This window comes from Schistocerca piceifrons, chromosome 3 (assembly GCF_021461385.2).
Source record: "Schistocerca piceifrons isolate TAMUIC-IGC-003096 chromosome 3, iqSchPice1.1, whole genome shotgun sequence".
NCBI classification, from domain to species: domain Eukaryota; kingdom Metazoa; phylum Arthropoda; class Insecta; order Orthoptera; family Acrididae; genus Schistocerca; species Schistocerca piceifrons.
In genome coordinates, this window is record NC_060140.1 from 745,094,979 (window position 1) to 745,114,886 (window position 19,908).

The 19,908-nt window shown below is 38.9% G+C and overlaps 1 protein-coding gene across 2 annotated transcripts in view; it reads left to right on the forward strand.

Moving 5' to 3' along the window:
• Nucleotides 1-18,994, forward strand: part of LOC124789364 (laccase-6-like) — a 389,375-nt gene extending 370,381 nt beyond the window's left edge. For both annotated transcript variants that reach the window (XM_047256690.1, XM_047256691.1), the window contains exon 11: nt 17,533-18,994. In XM_047256690.1, the coding sequence (XP_047112646.1) occupies nt 17,533-17,684 (152 nt within the window). In that variant the 3' untranslated portion in view covers nt 17,685-18,994. The remainder of the gene's footprint in view (nt 1-17,532) is intronic.
• The last annotated feature ends 914 nt before the right edge of the window (nt 18,995-19,908 follow it).

The following is a 19,908-nucleotide window of genomic DNA, read 5'->3' on the forward strand; positions in this document are numbered from 1 at the left end:
TCATCTCAAACAGATCATGCAACATGAGCAAAGGTTCCCATATTTTTCATCCTACCCTCATCTGCAATAACTGAGTCAAGTGGTGTAGAGCTCAAGTCACATGACCAGCTTTCAGGAAGAGTTGAACTCCAACTGAGTGGGTTGAACCTAGCAATATAGGACACAAACTTTGATCTGTGACATAATTTTGCTGTGACATGTGACTTCATAAGGCAGAACAGAACAACAGAAAAATTTATTTTTCTTTCATATTATTTTTGGCATGTAGGTTGGACTGTATTTTGTGGCAGTGTGGTTCAGTGGTTACCTGCCAAGTCTGTTTTGATCCACAGTCAGTCATAGAAGTTTTACTTGTCACTTACTGCTTCTTACACCCCTGGAAATTTTTGTTAATGTGAGAAGAGTTGAGATGCACAATGGTTAAGAGTCCATGTTTAACATTAGATCTCCCTACAACTAGCTAAGTCAGTGAGTTAGGGATGGAGTGAGTCAAGGGCATACCACATCCAATAGGACTAAACCTAGTCAAACACACTAGTGTTCCAGCCATCCTTTGAGTTGATGACAGCTTTACGTTTTCAGCTTTGGTCACATACTGTTTAGTAATGAACCCCTAGGTCTAGTTTAGGTTGAAAGATGATAATCTGGCTATGAGTAAGAAAAGTCAACAATTGTGAACACAAATTCTTAATTGTGACGTACTGGCCTGTAATGTAGTCCAAGGTCTAGATCCCACATCTGCATTTATGTCTATGCTCCTCAAACCACTGTAAAGTGCATGTCAGAGCGTACTTCCCATGCACTACATATGAATGTTTCTTTCCATTCCATCCATGTGTGGAGCGCAGGAAGTATGACTGTTTAAACACCTCATGCACTCGTTAAATATCACCTGTGTGCCTCTTAGGTCATTTAGCATTTCTAAGATGCCCTACAGTTGATCAACCAAATGAATTATCGTTTGTGTCCCCCTCCTTACTCCAAAAGGTAACAGTTTGGTTTTGAGTACAAAATCTCAGTTGTCATGGTATACTGATCTGTAGGGTTGGGTTGGGTTGTAAGGTGATAATTTTGTTTTGACCTGCTGAAACCAACTAAGTTCATATAATGAGAAGAACAGTAATATTTATTATTGTGTGTATTTTGAAATTTTTCATTTTGATGATCATTTTATGTCCATCATTTTGATGATTTCATGAGACAAATCAAAAAGATTATATCAGTATGGTCAGTATTTACATTGAAACTCTATTTGGCCATTCAAATTTAAATTTTCCTTGGGTTCCCTAAACTGATTAAAGATAATTCTGGGATGGTTTCTTTGAACAGGACATTACCCAATTTTGTTACTCAGCTAGTCCAATTTAAGTCTGTGACTTGGTCACTTGTCATACATTGAACACCATATTCCAAACATTTTTGCTCTCTGGTGTTCCACATTGCTACCACTGTTCCACTTTACTGATGATTTATACAAACTCTCATTGCCTTTAGTCTCTGAAAGGCAGTCCTTCATTTACCAGCAAAAATGATATCGATTTTAGATTGTGGCAGGATGTGTGTGCATCATGCTTTAAAGATTTGTCTTAAGGGGCCTTGTATTTAAATTATCAGTGCTAAAATATTATGTACAAAGCATGCAAATGGCATAAAACCCACAGGACAATCAAAGCAAGGTATGCAATCAAAATGACACTCTTGTTAACTCATCAACATTATCTGAATGATCATGCACTCGATAAATATCACCTGTGTGCCACTTAGGTCTAACACCTATTGAACATTTTATTTAGATATTTTGAACTGCTTGTCAGGTATACTACTTGTACATAAAAATGAACATCTCTTTTAAGATAAAACATAGAAATGGAGCACTGATGAAGAAAAATGAAGAAAATAAATTTAGCCTCCATATGGTGAACAGAGAATGAAGCACTTGATGCAAGGGGTTTGGTGTACTGTGTCGTGCATCTTGCTGGGCTTGCAGATTTTACAGTCATTCCAGGACAGCTTGACTGAGCACCATACATGCAATTAAATGAATTTCTGTCCCAATCTGTGGGAGGTTGAATACTATATCTGAAGGACTATCCAGTATGTTTGGTGCAAGGTAAAAGCAATGAATTAGTGCTGGTGCTGTTGGTCCATATAAGGTGCATATGTTCATTGTCCTGTTTCTAGATGACAGCAGAATAGTAAGTTATCTCTGGACTCTTGCTTCAAATGAGCAGTCTTTGACCATTTGCCACCACTGCAGAACAAATGCCAGCCCCCTCTTGCCTCTGGGTGTGTTTTCTTGGATTTATGTTACATAAATGGCTACAAAATAGACTCTCATTGTTCAAAGCTGTCTTTGGTCTCTAAGACATGTGAATAAACAGCATTCTTCCAGAGACCATTGCTTCATGTTTCTCATTAGTCTTTTCCACTCCTCAGTGTGTATATCTTTGGAACAGACAAAGTACATGAATAATGGCCATGGTATTTTGTCATCTATTGGTGGTTAATAACTCTTCGAAGCTAAGCTACACCACACAGCTTAATTGTCATTTATTAATGAGTTGACTTTCTTTAATAGGGATTGTTTATCAAAAATTGAAATCTACCAATCACATAAAATTATGCTTCTATAGAGTGAGTGAGTGTGTGAGTGTGTGAGTGTGTGTGCGTGTGCGTGTGCGTGTGCGTGTGCGTGTGCGTGTGTGTGTGTGTGTGTGTGTGTGTGTGTGTGTGTGTGTAATGTTGGAGTGCAATTACATGTCAGAGTAGTATCGTGGACTGTATGAACTTATTTTTAAGTGCTCGGTACCCCTGACAGCAGATGGAAGCTGTGAGTGATAATAAGCACATCTACACAGACTGTGGCATGTTGATTTAAAACAAACTTATAAGTATTACTTCCATTTGGAGTACAATGATTGTCAATTTCATGCAGTGTGCTCCAAAAATGAAAACAATCTCCCAGAGTACATCATCCAATGTCGAAAAATCTGCAAGAGATGATGGAATTTCATTACATCTAACAAAGCATGTGAATGAGGAAATAACTTGACCACTATATGAGACAGTGAGCTACTAAACTCAGAGGAGGTGTATTTCAAGAGAAATTAAAAATAGGCACAGTATTACCAATCTACAAGAAAAATAATAGGGATGACCCAAACAACTACAGACCAGAATAAGTAATACCTAATTCCACAAAAATATTAGAGATGCTTAAACATACAAGGGCATGTTGAAAAGTTATGCCTCTAAATATTATATGTGAAAATTCTGAAAGATTTTTAAATAAAATGAGCTTTATTAACATTCTACATCTTTATTCTTCATGTCTACATATTTATTTCTCAACTTAGTCCCTCTGGCAATGAGTACATTTTTCCCAATAAGAGAGCAGTTTGTTGCTATCATCACTGTAGAATGTTTGATTTTGTAGATGGAGTCACAAGTTTTGTGAACAGATGAAAATCAGATGGAGCTAAGTTGGGACTGTATAGAGAATGATTAGTGACAGTGAACACAAGGTTTACATTGTAGCAGATGTCACAGTGCTCGTGTGTGGTATGTCATTGTCAGGATGACGGAGAGGGTGCTCCATGTGTGGGCAAACTCTTCAGATTCATGTTTTCAATTTTCTGAGGGTCTCTACTGTAGTTTTATAGTTACATTTCACATCACCACATATGTTACAATTTGGAGCCCTCTAGTGGCAGAGGGTTGCAACTAGTGTTAGCAAAGTGGGAAAGTCGACTAAGTAATAAGCTTTACGTGTAACACCTAAACCAATATCGAGAACCGAATAAAAAATTCAGAAGCATTAGTTTTCAGCACACCCTCATTGTAAATTGATTAAATTTCTGAAAAAACATAGTATTCTAATTCTGGAATAACACAAGTTTCAAAAGTGAAATCTACATATTTCCAGCCTAAGATAATCTATTATAAAGGCATTAGGCAAAAAAACTTGGTATCTTCTATGTTTCTGGATGTATCTAAAGCTTTTGACACAATCACCCATGCATCACCGACAGAAAAATGTGAAATCTACAGCATTCGCATGAAGAGCAATGACTGAAATGATAATTTGGCAATACAAAACAGTATGTTACTGTTTAATCTGGATGTAGATTTGAAATCAAGTTAGTTACACATGATGTGCCTCAGGCATTTATATTTTATCATCTATTACTGAACCTCTTCATAAACAATGTATCAAACAATGGAAAATCTGTGCAGAAATAACAACAAAATGAATTACGATATATGTCCATTCTTTATTTTATTTTCCTTTTTTATTTTTTTCTTCCTTCATCTGATGAAGGACTTCATGTGACAGCTTAATAATATTCACTTTTAAATGTGCCTGTCTGCTGCTGAATGCCTCTTATATGTGGTGATTAGTAATCTATCCTAATTCATATTGTTGTTGTTGTTGTTGTTGCAGGTATCATACATTTCTGTGCTGAAATCACACAAGTGAAAAAGTATCTAATTAACAATAAGATCTATTATAAATCCGTAGATCTGATTTATATTACAGTACAAGTACACACTCAGTCAGATTGGAGCGAATAAAGATCAGTGAATCAATACAGGACAAACACCTGAGATGATGGTCTGGTATTTGGCATGGCATGGTATCACAGACAGTTCTGACAGATCCCGAATGCAAATAATGAACCTTAACTGGTACATCTGGGAAGTGGTTCCCTTCCTTCATAATATTCCTGTAGCTGTCTTTAAAGAGGACAAGGCTCAGCCACAAGTTTCGTGGAGTACTGGAATGGCAACCAATGTGTAATAGATATTTCTTCTTCTCTGTCAAGTCCACTTGTTTGGCATATGAACCACTAAATATCTGCGGTGTCAACAACATAGTTTCTCAGAGCCTCCAGGAACAATAATTTGGGATTTTTAAAAAGATAAGTCACATGTTCTGACACGAGATAGTATTGCTCAAAACTAGAAGGAAAGTTCTTATAATACACTCCTGGAAATTGAAATAAGAACACCGTGAATTCATTGTCCCAGGAAGGGGAAACTTTATTGACACATTCCTGGGGTCAGATACATCACATGATCACACTGACAGAACCACAGGCACATAGACACAGGCAACAGAGCATGCACAATGTCGGCTCTAGTACAGTGTATATCCACCTTTCGCAGCAATGCAGGCTGCTATTCTCCCATGGAGACGATCGTAGAGATGCTGGATGTAGTCCTGTGGAACGGCTTGCCATGCCATTTCCACCTGGCACCTCAGTTGGACCAGCGTTCGTGCTGGACGTGCAGACCGCGTGAGACGACGCTTCATCCAGTCCCAAACATGCTCAATGGGGGACAGATCCGGAGATCTTGCTGGCCAGGGTAGTTGACTTACACCTTCTAGAGCACGTTGGGTGGCACGGGAAACATGCGGACGTGCATTGTCTTGTTGGAACAGCAAGTTCCCTTGCCGGTCTAGGAATGGTAGAACGATGGTTTCGATGACGGTTTGGATGTACCGTGCACTATTCAGTGTCCCCTCGACGATCACCAGTGGTGTACGGCCAGTGTAGTAGATCGCTCCCCACACCATGATGCCGGGTGTTGGCCCTGTGTGCCTCGGTCATATGCAGTCCTGATTGTGGCGCTCACCTGCACGGCGCCAAACACGCATACGACCATCATTGGCACCAAGGCAGAAGCGACTCTCATCGCTGAAGACGACACGTCTCCATTCGTCCCTCCATTCACGCCTGTCGCGACACCACTGGAGGCGGGCTGCACGATGTTGGGGCGTGAGCGGAAGACGGCCTAACGGTGTGCGGGACCGTAGCCCAGCTTCATGGAGACGGTTGCGAATGGTCCTCGCCGATACCCCAGGAGCAACAGTGTCCCTAATTTGTTGGGAAGTGGCGGTGCGGTCCCCTACGGCACTGCGTAGGATCCTACGGTCTTGGCGTGCATCCGTGCGTCGCTGCGGTCCGGTCCCAGTTCGACGGGCACGTGCACCTTCCGCCGACCACTGGCGACAACATCGATGTACTGTGGAGACCTCACGCCCCACGTGTTGAGCAATTCGGCGGTACGTCCACCCGGCCTCCCGCATGCCCACTATACGCCCTCGCTCAAAGTCCGTCAACTGCACATACGGTTCACGTCCACGCTGTCGCGGCATGCTACCAGTGTTAAAGACTGCGATGGAGCTCCGTATGCCACGGCAAACTGGCTGACACTGACGGCGGCAGTGCACAAATGCTGTGCAGCTAGCGCCATTCGACGGCCAACACCACGGTTCCTGGTGTGTCCGCTGTGCCGTGCGTGCGATCATTGCTTGTACAGCCCTCTCGCAGTGTCCAGAGCAAGTATGGTGGGTCTGACACACCGGTGTCAGTGTGTTCTTTTTTCCATTTCCAGGAGTGTATGTCCCTTAACAAATATTTGTTGACATGAAGATCAGTCTGTCCTCTTATTCTCATCCACTTGTTACATAGAAGTAGACAATATAGGTAGTACTGCATGTTGTTTCCATGAATCCTGACACATCCTTCAGCCTCTCTTCACACTGAATCACACACTTTCAGTTCACTTGAGCCCTTTTAGGTTGTGTCACATGCACCTCGGTAACATCTGCACGTTGTCAATATGTTAGGCATACACCAATGCCTTTAAGTGCCCTCATAGTCAGAAATCCAATGGATTCAGGTCCAGTGAATGGGAGGCCATACTGCCAATCTCCAAACCATCCTTCACCCATGAAGTGTTGCAGTAAGGTACTGTCACTTGATCCATAGAAAATGTTGTGGTGCTCCATTGTGCATAAACCATAGTTGCCTTTCTACAATGGTAATGTTCTCCAAGAGTGCTGAAAATTTACCACACAGAAATCAGTGATACATAGCAGCTGTTAATGCATTTCATAAAGTGTATGGCCCTGTGGGTCTGTCACCAACGATTCTGCACATACATTGATAATGAAGTCATCCTGGTGGCTTGAGGGTTTGCGTCTGCCCACATGTGCATATTCTGGAAATTTACCATGCCATCTCTTGTGGTTCTGGCCTCATATCTAAATAAAATGCAGGCTGTGAACTGCGGACCTTCAGAAATCTGCTGTAGAAGCCAATGGTAGAATTGTAATTAGGCATGGTGGCCTGCTGGCCAAAGATCTTGCACACTGCTATATCTGCAAGTCATTGGATACCGGTGTATATGTCAGCAAACAGGTGAGAAACAATGATGACTCAAGGCGCAAAGACCACCTACAGTTGGGACTCAAACCTACACTGGAGCTGAGCAATAGGGCAAATGAATGGTAGACCCAACACAATGAGAGCAAAGCAGCCTAGCCTACAACAAGGTGTGATGAACCTTCAACACAATGCTGCTGACAGATCAAGTACAACCACAATCCAAAATGAGACCAGAGAGAAAAACCAAAATCAAAGCGAAGTCTTTGGTGAGCAGTCAGTAGTACAGTGGAAATAGAAAGCAAATGCTATCAGACGAAATACACAACTGGCTGAGTGGTTGAGATGCAGCAGTATTGATGCCAGTTGCAAGGGACACTGTTGGTTGGTGTATTCAAATGGCAATACACTGGCACTTTCGCTAGGCGAGTGCAGCACTGTGGCAATATTGCCCTCTATCAGCCACCAAGATCCATTTGTTCTAGCGGGCATTCAACTTCCGTACAACCCAATACCAGACACACATTGCTTATGAAACGGATAAAGCAACTGCTCAAGTAAATTTGACCACGCAGCACCAATCCTTCACACACTTACAGCAGGATCATTTTCTGCATGTCCGCTCCTCCATCTCCATTGTGGAAACTATGCAAAGCCTACCATTTTGTCTGCTGTAAATAAGCAAGTTGCTAGAACAGCCTGCTGAGCATTCTTGCAGATGGAATGGGGCATTGTGGGTGTGATTTGATATACAGTTCATGGGTTTGGTAATTATTTCAATTGGTTAACTCCTAACAGAATAGACTGTCTGCCACTTTTCGAGTAGAATGATATGCCTCCATTTCATTGTTTACAGTATAGTTTGTTCACATTGCATGGAACCACTAATCTTGCTCTGCTAACATAGTGCATCAGCAGTACTACCTAAACTGGCTGAAGTAGCAGATTGTTGCACTTCTATGACATATAAGCATATAAATGTCTTGCAAATTATAACAATTCAGATCTGTACAGGGCATTTCAAAATTAATATACCAATTCTAAGGCTTTGTAGCATTTATTACATTCAACTTACAGTTATAAATACTACACCAAATGAAAAATCATCTGAAACAGTTTTTCTTACAAGTGTTCATGTAGGTGAAATGTCAAGTCGTCACCGAAGATGACACAATCCAGAATATCTTCATCATTATGCAGCAATGTTTCATTTGCAAAGTTGACACATAAACCATACGTTGTAGGCTCTTTACAGCTTGTAACAACTGCAGATGATAAGGATGTAGTTGTAAGGGTCTCCTTAAAGGTCTCCACAGAGACATCACTGGAAATACTAAATCACAACTAGCCATCCGAACTGATTTCTTGGTGCTACGCATGAAAGGCTCTTACTTGTTCAGCATGTTCTTCTGTAACTCTTGGTCATTCCAGTCTCTTCCCATTGCTTACAGGTATACAAACAAAACTTTTTAAATTGCTCTTTCATTTGATTTATTATTTATATTTGTAAGGTGAACGTAATAAATGCTACAAAGCCTTAAAACTCGTATATTCATTTTGAAACACCTCATATAATGAACTGTACAGTAAGACAGTTTACATCAACAAATACTAGACATTACTCAACATAGGTGAAACAGCCCATAATTCATCAGGTATTGTTTTTCAGACAAGTAGTTATAGAAGCTTTTCTTCTACTTTTGACCAAGAGTATCTCCTGTAGGAAACATGATACTTAAAAAAACAGTCTGTATATTTGAACTTTGATCTCAAAGAAATCTATCTCAAACAGCATTGCTGTGACCCATATACATTTGAATGTTAGAGTAATAGAGATATTCATAACACTATAAGGAAAAATGATCTGTGTTACCCTTTAACTTATCTATCTTTGGCATAGAAATGGGTGAAATATGCAGCTATAAAACGTTTTGGAAATAAAAAGTCTGACAGATAGTACACTCTTTTCAAATTTAGAGAATGGAAGTTTCTACTTAATATCTCCTTGTATACCAGGGATGAATTCTTGAATAGAAATGCTTAGACATTTATATAGAAAAAAATCTTTAGATGTACAATGCACAGACATTCCATTTTCTAAAAATATGTGCTATGTGTTTGTTCACTTGATGCTTTCCACATCATGACACTTCTCATGAATACGATCAAGGAACAGAAAACTAATTAACAAATTTCATAGACAACTTGAATACATGATGTCCTCTTGTTCCTGCACATAATATAACAGAGAACACTACTGTTCTCCAGTACATTAGTACAGCAAAGTTTTATTTCTCTTGACATTTGATTGTTTCTTTGATATTACTGTAGGTCATATGAGGGTTAAATTTCATCCATTTCATTTCAATAATTCATGGTTATGCAATTATCACAGATATTACTGTACAATGAATCCTTAAGATATGTTGCTGATAATATTTACATTTGTCCACATATTTGTCCTGATAATATATATGTGATAATATATATGTCCCCCCATGAACCATGGACCTTGCCGTTGGTGGGGAGGCTTGCGTGCCTCAGCGATACAGATGGCCGTACCGTAGGTGCAACCACAACGGAGGGGTATCTGTTGAGAGGCCAGACAAACATGTGGTTCCTGAAGAGGGGCAGCCTTTTCAGTAGTTGCAGGGGCAACAGTCTGGATGATTGACTGATCTGGCCTTGTAACATTAACCAAAACGGCCTTGCTGTGCTGGTACTGCGAACGGCTGAAAGAAAGGGGAAACTACAGCCGTAATTTTTCCCGAGGACATGCAGCTTTACTGTATGATTAAATGATGATGGCGTCCTCTTGGGTAAAATATTCCGGAGGTAAAATAGTCCCCCATTCAGATCTCCGGGCGGGGACTACTCAAGAGGACGTCGTTATCGGGAGAAAGAAAACTGGCGTTCTACGGATCGGAGCGTGGAATGTCAGATCCCTTAATCGGGCAGGTAGGTTAGAAAATTTAAAAAGGGAAATGGATAGCTTAAAGTTAGATATAGTGGGAATTAGTGAAGTTCGGTGGCAGGAGGAACAAGACTTTTGGTCAGGTGATTACAGGGTTATAAATACAAAATCAAATAGGGGTAATGCAGGAGTAGGATTAATAATGAATAAAAAAATAGGAGTGCGGGTTAGCTACTACAAACAGCATAGTGAACGCATTATTGTGGCCAAGATAGACACAAAGCCCATGCCTGCTACAGTAGTACAAGTTTATATGCCAACCAGCTCTGCAGATGATGAAGAAATTGATGAAATGTATGACGAGATAAAAGAAATTATTCAGATAGTGAAGGGAGACAAAAATTTAATAGTCATGGGTGACTGGAATTCGTCAGTAGGAAAAGGTAGAGAAGGAAACATAGTAGGTGAATATGGATTGGGGGGAAGAAATGAAAGAGGAAGCCGCCTTGTAGAATTTTGCACAGAGCATAACTTAATCATAGCTAACACTTGGTTCAAAAATCATAAAAGAAGGTTGTATACCTGGAAGAATCCTGGAGATACTAAAAGGTATCAGATAGATCATATAATGGTAAGACAGAGATTTAGGAACCAGGTTTTAAATTGTAAGACATTTCCAGGGGCAGATGTGGATTCTGACCACAATCTATTGGTTATGAACTGCAGATTGAAACTGAAGAAACTGCAAAAAGGTGGGAATTTAAGGAGATGGGACCTGGATAAACTGAAAGAACCAGAGGTTGTAGAGAGTTTCAGGGAGAGCATAAGGGAACAATTGACAGGAATGGGGGAAAGAAATACAGTAGAAGAAGAATGGGTAGCTCTGAGGGATGAAGTAGTGAAGGCAGCAGACGATCAAGTAGGTAAAAAGACGAGGACTAATAGAAATCCTTGGGTAACAGAAGAAATATTGAATTTAATTGATGAAAGGAGAAAATATAAAAATGCAGTGAATGAAACAGGCAAAAAGGAATACAAACGTCTCAAAAATGAGATCGACAGGAAGTGCAAAACGGCTAAGCAGGGATGGCTAGAGGACAAATGTAAGGATGTAGAGGCTTGTCTCACTAGGGGTAAGATAGCTACTGCCTACAGGAAAATTAAAGAGACCTTTGGTGAGAAGAGATCCACTTGTATGAATATCAAGAGCTCAGATGGCAACCCAGTTCTAAGCAAAGAAGGGAAGGCAGAAAGGTGGAAGGAGTATATAGAGGGTTTATACAAGGGTGATGTACTTGAGGACAATATTATGGAAATGGAAGAGGATGTAGATGAAGACGAAATGGGAGATACGATACTGTGTGAAGAGTTTGACAGAGCACTGAAAGACCTGAGTCGAAACAAGGTCCCGGGAGTAGACAATGTTCCATTAGAACTACTGATGGCATTGGGAGAGCCAGTCCTGACAATACTCTACCATCTGGTGAGCAAGATATATGAGACAGGCGAAATACCCTCAGACTTCAAGAAGAATATAATAATTCCAATCCCAAAGAAAGCAGGTGTTGACAGATGTGAAAATTACCGAAATATCAGTTTAATAAGTCACAGCTGCAAAATACTAACACAAATTCTTTACAGACGAATGGAAAAACTGGTAGAAGCGGACCTCGGGGAAGATCAGTTTGGATTCCGTAGAAATGTTGGAACACGTGAGGCAATACTAACCTTACGACTTATCTTAGAAGAAAGATTAAGAAAAGGCAAACCTACGTTTCTAGCATTTGTAGACTTAGAGAAAGCTTTTGGCAATGTTGACTGGAATATTCTCTTTCAAATTCTAAAGGTGGCAGGGGTAAAATACAGGGAGCGAAAGGCTATTTGCAATTTGTACAGAAACCAGATGGCAGTTATAAGAGTCGAGGGGCATGAAAGAGAAGCAGTGGTTGGGAAGGGAGTGAGACAGGGTTGTAGCCTCTCCCCGATGTTATTCAATCTGTATATTGAGCAAGCAGTAAAGGAAACAAAAGAAAAATTCGGAGTAGGTATTAAAATTCATGGAGAAGAAGTAAAAACTTTGAGGTTCGCCGATGACATTGTAATTCTGTCAGAGACAGCAAAGGACTTGGAAGAGCAGTTGAACGGAATGGACAGTGTCTTGAAAGGAGGATATAAGATGAACATCAACAAAAGCAAAACGAGGATAATGGAATGTAGTCAAATTAAATCAGGTGATGCTGAGGGAATTAGTTTAGGAAATGAGACACTTAAAGTAGTAAAGGAGTTTTGCTATTTAGGGAGTAAAATAACTGATGATGGTCGAAGTAGAGAGGATATAAAATGTAGACTGGCAATGGCAAGGAAATCGTTTCTGAAGAAGAGAAATTTGTTAACATCGAGTATAGATTTAAGTGTCAGGAAGTTGTTTCTGAAAGTATTTGTATGGAGTGTAGCCATGTATGGAAGTGAAACATGGACGATAACTAGTTTGGACAGGAAGAGAATAGAAGCTTTCGAAATGTGGTGCTACAGAAGATTGCTGAAGATAAGGTGGGTAGATCATGTAACTAATGAGGAGGTATTGAATAGGATTGGGGAGAAGAGAAATTTGTGGCACACCTTGACTAGAAGAAGGGATCAGTTGGTAGGACATGTTTTGAGGCATCAAGGGATCACAAATTTAGCATTGGAGGGCAGCGTGGAGGGTAAAAATCGTAGAGGGAGACCAAGAGATGAATACACCAAGCAGATTCAGAAGGATGTAGGTTGCAGTAGGTACTGGGAGATGAAAAAGCTTGCACAGGATAGAGTAGCATGGAGAGCTGCATCAAACCAGTCTCAGGACTGAAGACCACAACAACAACAACAACAACAACAACAATATGTAAGTAGGGCATAAGTCAGATGCAGACATCCACTGTTTCTACTTTCTAACTTATTGCAAATATAAATCTTTGGTTCATGCACTACTATTGAATCCCATTATGTCCCCCCCCCCCCCCCCCCTCCGCCATTTTTCCACAACATAGGAAAACATTCATTACTGCAGAGATGGCCAACTGTGGGACTATAAATTTGGTCTACAGACTAATCTACAACTCCTGTTCATTATTCAGTGACGACTATCAGTAAACTCTAAGAATACAAATGGCTTACAATGCCTTACTAACTGCACTGTTAAATCTCATGATGGGATATGACCAGTTCTTTCAAACTCCTTTCAATCAAAACTAGTGTTATCTTCAAGCACTAATACCTGACTCTGACTGCATATCTGGAGAGCAGTGACCTTTACTGGGATGGGTAGTGCATTTACAGAAGAGACTAGTGCTGCCCATGAGTGCAAGTAGGGCTGTGACAGCTGTGCAGGCAGTATATCAATATGTACCTACAGAGACATTAAAACCCAATGAATAATGGGTTCTCCAGCAGTGACTGAGTAGTACTGCTGGCAGACACAATCAGTCTCTGCCACAGTGGTGCTGTTGCTGCTGGAGTACTGGATACTTTTCATATTTTACTGTCTCTGTTAATATATATTGATAAAATTAACAACACACTAGACTAATTTTGGAGACACTGAGCAGCTGAGCAGTATTTGTTTGGGCTGACTTCAGCTACACTTTGCTATAAGAAAATTGCAAATATCTGCTGAAACATCAGAGAAAATTCCCTTTTGACTCTTAAGAGAGAGCCCATATATTAATATGGTACTTACTTAAACTCAGTCTTCTCTTCTCTGTTTTCTCTCTCTCCTCTCTCTCTCTCTCTCTCTCTCTCTCTCTCTCTCTCTCTCTCTCTCTCTCTCTCTCTCTGCCTACAGAACTTGTAACTTCATAATTTGCCACAAACCACTCCATAAGCAAAAACTTTGCATTACCCCGAACTACTGCAACTCAAAAATAATACTACTTAGTTTCTGTATTTATTCAGAATGATTTTCGTTCTTTGTGTTTAACTATAGTCCTTTTCTGTGCAAATGTCTCTAAATGACAAGAATGACCTATAGGTTGTTGGTATTGTAAGAAATAATTTTCACTCAATGTCTTTTTCATGGTAATTTTTTTATTTATCATCTGCATTATATAGTACACATTTGACTGTTCTCTGTATTGTATATCAATTACATTTACTCTCCATGAGCTTTCTCAAAGAACCAGAGTAGAATAGAATATTTATTGTCACATGGCTTGTTATATACAATCATTTGATTGAAACATTGGTGACTCGTCAGTGAATAATTCTATGCCTGCCTAAGATACCTAAAACAAGATACATTAAAATAATGCATATGGATGTTCCCAGAAGCTCATTACCACATGTTAGATTTCTTCCTTTTTCTTAAAATTTCCACAGTGGTTTGAAAAAATTCTTTTAAAGTATTTTTCGTGTTTATTTCTGTAATTTATAAATATGGACCATACTTCAAAGACCACATACTTTCAAAGACTACTACTTTACATCAAAGAACCGCTGCTTTACAAACTTGTATTTGCCAAAGATAGCACCAGACTGATTTAGTAACCGACTTAATTTTATATAACACATAGTGTTTGATATTTGCAATATATAGTTTCTGACAAAAATTCTTTGGTAAATTATAACATCTGTTTTTAAATAATAACATCTGTTTTATATTGTTCTTATATAATTTTTGTGAAATGTTAAATTGATCTCTATACACTCCATACTGCTAAACAGTTCAAACTGTCACCAAGTTCCAGTTGCAGTTTGCCTATCTAAAGGTTCAGAGTGGCAACAAAAATTTGATTTTCAGTATTTCATACAATTATTGACCGAATTTAAAAATTAAAAATGCTGTCATAATCTACTCATTAGGACGTATAGTTGTAAGCTAAAGATTTCACGCAATAAGTTAGGTATTAAAGCTAATTTGTGTGTCCTGAGGTTACATAACTCATGGTGCACAAATTATCCAGACTTCACTCATGCAGTACTTAATAATGAGAGCATATAATGATTTCCAGCAAACTTTATACATAATTTTAAACTTTTTTGAAATTTTTTCTTGCTGATACCTCCAAAAATAATAATAGGAAAAACGTTTATCGCTTACTATCTTTTCAGTATTCATGCAGTGTAACTTCAGAAACAGACATGATGTTTTAATTTAGTGTTCTTTTACCCCTAACTCCCTCCACAGCAAATTTTTGTGTACTATCCACATGTAGCCTACAATGGAATGTACCTGCAAAATTATGATTGTGCAACATACAGTTCAGGGGATGCTTGAAAAACTAGCTTTCTTTAAAACATAGCACAAATTACCCAGACGGTACTCATCCAGTGTTTTAGTCTGTTTTACACATCGGAGTTTAATTCTGTAAGGAATCAGGTGTGGGAGGGTTACTGTTGAAGTATATAAAATTAACACATTCTTTAATAAAATTTAATGGAAGAGTTATAGTTTGACATAAACATTATCCAAAGCTTCACAGTATGTCTCACAGGACCCAGCACCTACAATCAAAGACTATGTTATGACAAAACTTACAAAGAGAGACAGAATCATTCTCATATATGAAATATGGAATAGGGACGTATCTAAGTCTCCACCACAATAAATGAACTGCTCCAAACTTTGTGTCTAAACGAAGTACAACAGTCTTGATGACTTAGGCTGGACTGTTTCCTACCTTGCATCTCTCATATCTATCCTGAACCATCTAACACCTCTCATTATATTACAAGCTAAATCTGGTAACCATACATTGTTATCTTTTTCTGAATGGCTTTATGCTTTTAATTTTATTGTTTACTAACTGAGAAACCCAGCATTACCCAGGTATTCATTTTGTGTATTTTCTATTAGAAACAAAAACAAAAAGTGAACTTTGTTTCTACTGTAATATAAAAAAAAACTGAAATTATAATGTGCCTCCGTAGCCGAGGTTGCTAACACATGCTTGTGCAGTGGTGCTGGACCCTGGGGTAAGCCACTTTGAATCCTGATGGTGAAAAAAATTTTCACTGCCATTATTTGGCCAGCAGTGGGAGGAGATGTGGTGGTATAAAGTTCCTGATCACTACACTTTGCACCAATATCCTGGTTTAGACACCACAGCTCTCCACATTCTCACCCTCTCCCTTCTGTCATCATCATCATCATCATCATCCAACACAAACATTACACACATACATGCAGGCACACATGCGTGCGCGCACGCGCCCACACACACACACACACACACACACACACACACACACACACACACACACACACACACACACACATGAACTACAAGTATTGCAATGGAGCATGTAGCAAACAAACACACAAACCTACCTCTGAAATTATGAAACAGTATCTGTATGCTGTGCACAGCAACTTTTCCATGTCTACGAAGCAATTTTGTAAATGTCTCCATGGCAACACCTCTTCATAACTCTAGTGACAGCTATTGTTATCACCTACAGCCATTTTCACTTTGCAGTTTAAAACTATCAAAAGTGCTGCCAGGTGTCAGGGATTTCTATAAGTTGACTCAACTAGGAATGCCTTAATAGTAAAGAATAAATGTATTAAAACTTCACGCTTGATGTATTTTTTGATGCATCTCAGTTTTTATGATGTCATATCTCTTAACCTATGTTTCATATAGTGATATATTCATGTAAGTATATTCAGCAGCATATGAGGATATCGCCTGTGAAATATGTTGTGGATAGCATAAGTAGCAAAGAAGTACTACATTTAAATTTCATGCATGATGCAGCAGTTTTTGACGCATCTCAGGGTTTATGACATCATATCTCCTCATCTATGTATCATATCATCATATAATTTTGTAGATACATTTATGTCATATGTGAGTACTGTCTGTGGAATTTATTGTGAATAGAGTTATTAGCAGAGAAGTAATCAATTTAAACATCATGCAAAATGTGGCAGTTTTTCATACATCTCACTGTTTATGATACCATATATCCTGAACCACAATAGGTACATGGTTCTTACCTGACAGTGATTGTTGCTTGATAATAATAGATATGTGAACCAAGTTTTGTTGAAATTGGTTGAGTGGTTTAGAAGGACATTTGGAACACATACACACAGTTTTACAATGTATACTGGCTAGGTAGCCAGGCGCTGTGGCCGAGCGGCTCTAGGCGCTTCAGTCCGGAATTGCACTGCTGCTACCGTCGCAGATTCGAATCCTGCCTCAGGCATGGATGTGTGTGATGTCTTTAGGTTAGTTAGGTTTTAGTAGTTCTAAGTCTACAGGACTGATGACCTCAGATATTAAGCCCATAGTGCTTAGAGCCATACCGGCAAGGATTTTGTGTTTTCATTTTGTAATGTAAAGATTTTATTTTTGTTCAGAAATATTTGCAAAGGAATTAATTTATTTCAATGTGAGAGAGTAATAGCTTGTATGTTGTTAACTAGTAGAATGTTAGTAACTATGTATCTACATGCAGGTTACTGGCTCATCCACGACCAACGACCATCCCACTGGACAGCAGGTCTTGCAGTCCTCCTGCAAGTTGGATCATCATCAGATGTCACAAATGTCCCCTCAGATTTTCCTCGTTGTGGTAGCTGGGTTGGACCAGAGTTCCTGCTTATATAAAGTAATAGGCTGCAGAAGGTAATTGTTGTGTACCTGTAAAATTACATGAAGAACATCCACCAACAACATGAAGCAGTTGCCTTTTACGTATCCTTTTAAGGATGTTGAATCTGAAACTTAGTGTTTTGAGCAGCTTAACCCATGACCATTAAAGTTTACGCTATAATATTGAGTCAACATGTTCTCTTTGAAAGGTTCTCACTTGACATTCTGCCATACCTCAGATTCTATAAATATTCCTTTTTTGTTGATTTTATGTTAAATGATTAAAAGCTTTGATGGAATTTAATTAGAAATGAATGAGAAACTTGTCCTTGCATAATGAACTCTGAGTCATTTCTAACTTATATCTATAAGATATGCTGTGTATATGCTTCTTGTTAAAATGGCTTCCAAAATCATCATTAAATTTTTTAAATGTCTGGGGACAGGAGACAATGATGAACATAGGTCATTTTATAACAGAAATACACCAACAGCTTCAGTGAAGTGATAACATTTCAGTTATTACAGCTAAATGGTCTGTATTAGTAGCCACAATGTGCTATAAGTGCAGATATGATTTTTCCCTAGAAGTACTCACTGCAGGCCAGTATGTTTATAAAGAAATAACATTTTAATGTCAAAACAGCTGCAATTTTAATGCACTTGAAGTGTCTTGGTGTTTTGAGGCATTGTGACTAATATGCCACTGTCTTGCCCTGCTCATGATGTTAGTGGATAATCTGTGGAATGATACATAATAGTACATAGGATATTATTCTATGAAATTTGTGATTATTTGTCAGTCATTGCTCAATCACATAATGATGTTTTTGTAAGCCAAATTGAACCATTGCATATGAATAATGAAAGTTGTTGTTGAAGATAGTAACTGCAATGAAATACATTTTTTGGATCAGAACGTATATAAATGTGAAATGTAACTATGATGACAATGTAGAGAGAACTGCATTTGTGATTGCTCATGCTTATTATGGAAGACCAATAAGAATTTTATGTATTTTCCATATGGGAAATTTTAAACTATCTTTGTTCTAACAGAAACTAACATCACATTTTATTCCTATACAAATTATATATTGTATATTACAACAAAAAAGTCTGTGATAGCTATTGTTAATGTGTTTGTGCGTTATTTGTGTGTTCAGTGCTTCCAAGGTAGCATAGTAGATTACAATAATAAGTTTCATTGAAAGTGTTTTAAGTTATTTATGTTATGAAAACTGTACTTTTGTTAAACTTTATAGAAATAAATTGAAACTGTTGCCTTGTAAATATATCACGCAAATGTATGACAACAGAATAATATGCAGCCAAATCAAATAAAGTCAGTTAAAGACTAAGCTCAAAACAAACACAAAAACTTTCATTTGAGTACTATCAAAATTTGGAAAAAAAGGACACTTTTGGAATCTACTGAGAATGTAACTCCTTCCCCAATAACTCACATTGCCTCATACCCAAATTGGTAATATGTGTTTTCTAGGAGAGGAATATGTTGCAAAATGACCGGAGAGGGAAAGACAAAAAGGAATTGTGGCAAGGGGAGCAGAGGGACCTGATGAAGAATGGTGTAAGTGACGTTTCAGTCCTGGAGGATTGTGCAAATGGAAGATGCTCTTGAGTAGCAGTACACAGCTTTTTGTTTCACATGGGTTTTGATATTCTGTTTGACAGCTGATCGAATTCACGCACAGTTTAGACACTGCTTTCCCCTCATGCATTGGTATTACTAGTTGATTCCTTCAAAAAACACCCAGTATTCTTGCTACCTTTTTTTGAAATGCTTCTTTTTCACATTCATTGCAGAGATTTCCTTTGGATACTTATAGGTGTACACTAAGTGATCAAAAGTATCTGGACACCCCCAAAAACGTATGTTTTTCATATTAGGTGCACTGTGCTGCCACCTGCCAGGTACTCCACATCAGCGACCTCAGTAGTCATTAGAGATCATAAGAGAGCAGAATGGGGTGCTCTGTGGAACTCATGGACTTTGAACGTGGTCAGGTGATTGGGTGTCAGTTGTGTAATGCATCGATGGCAGGGTGTGGGTATGGCAAATGCCCAGTGAATGTCATCTGTGACGCCAACAGTAAAATTCGGAGGTGGTGGTGTTATGGTGAGGTTGTGTTTTTCATGGAGGGGGCTTGCACACCTTGTTGTTTTGCGTGGCACTATCACAGCACATGTTTTAAGCACCTTTTTGCTTCCCACTGTT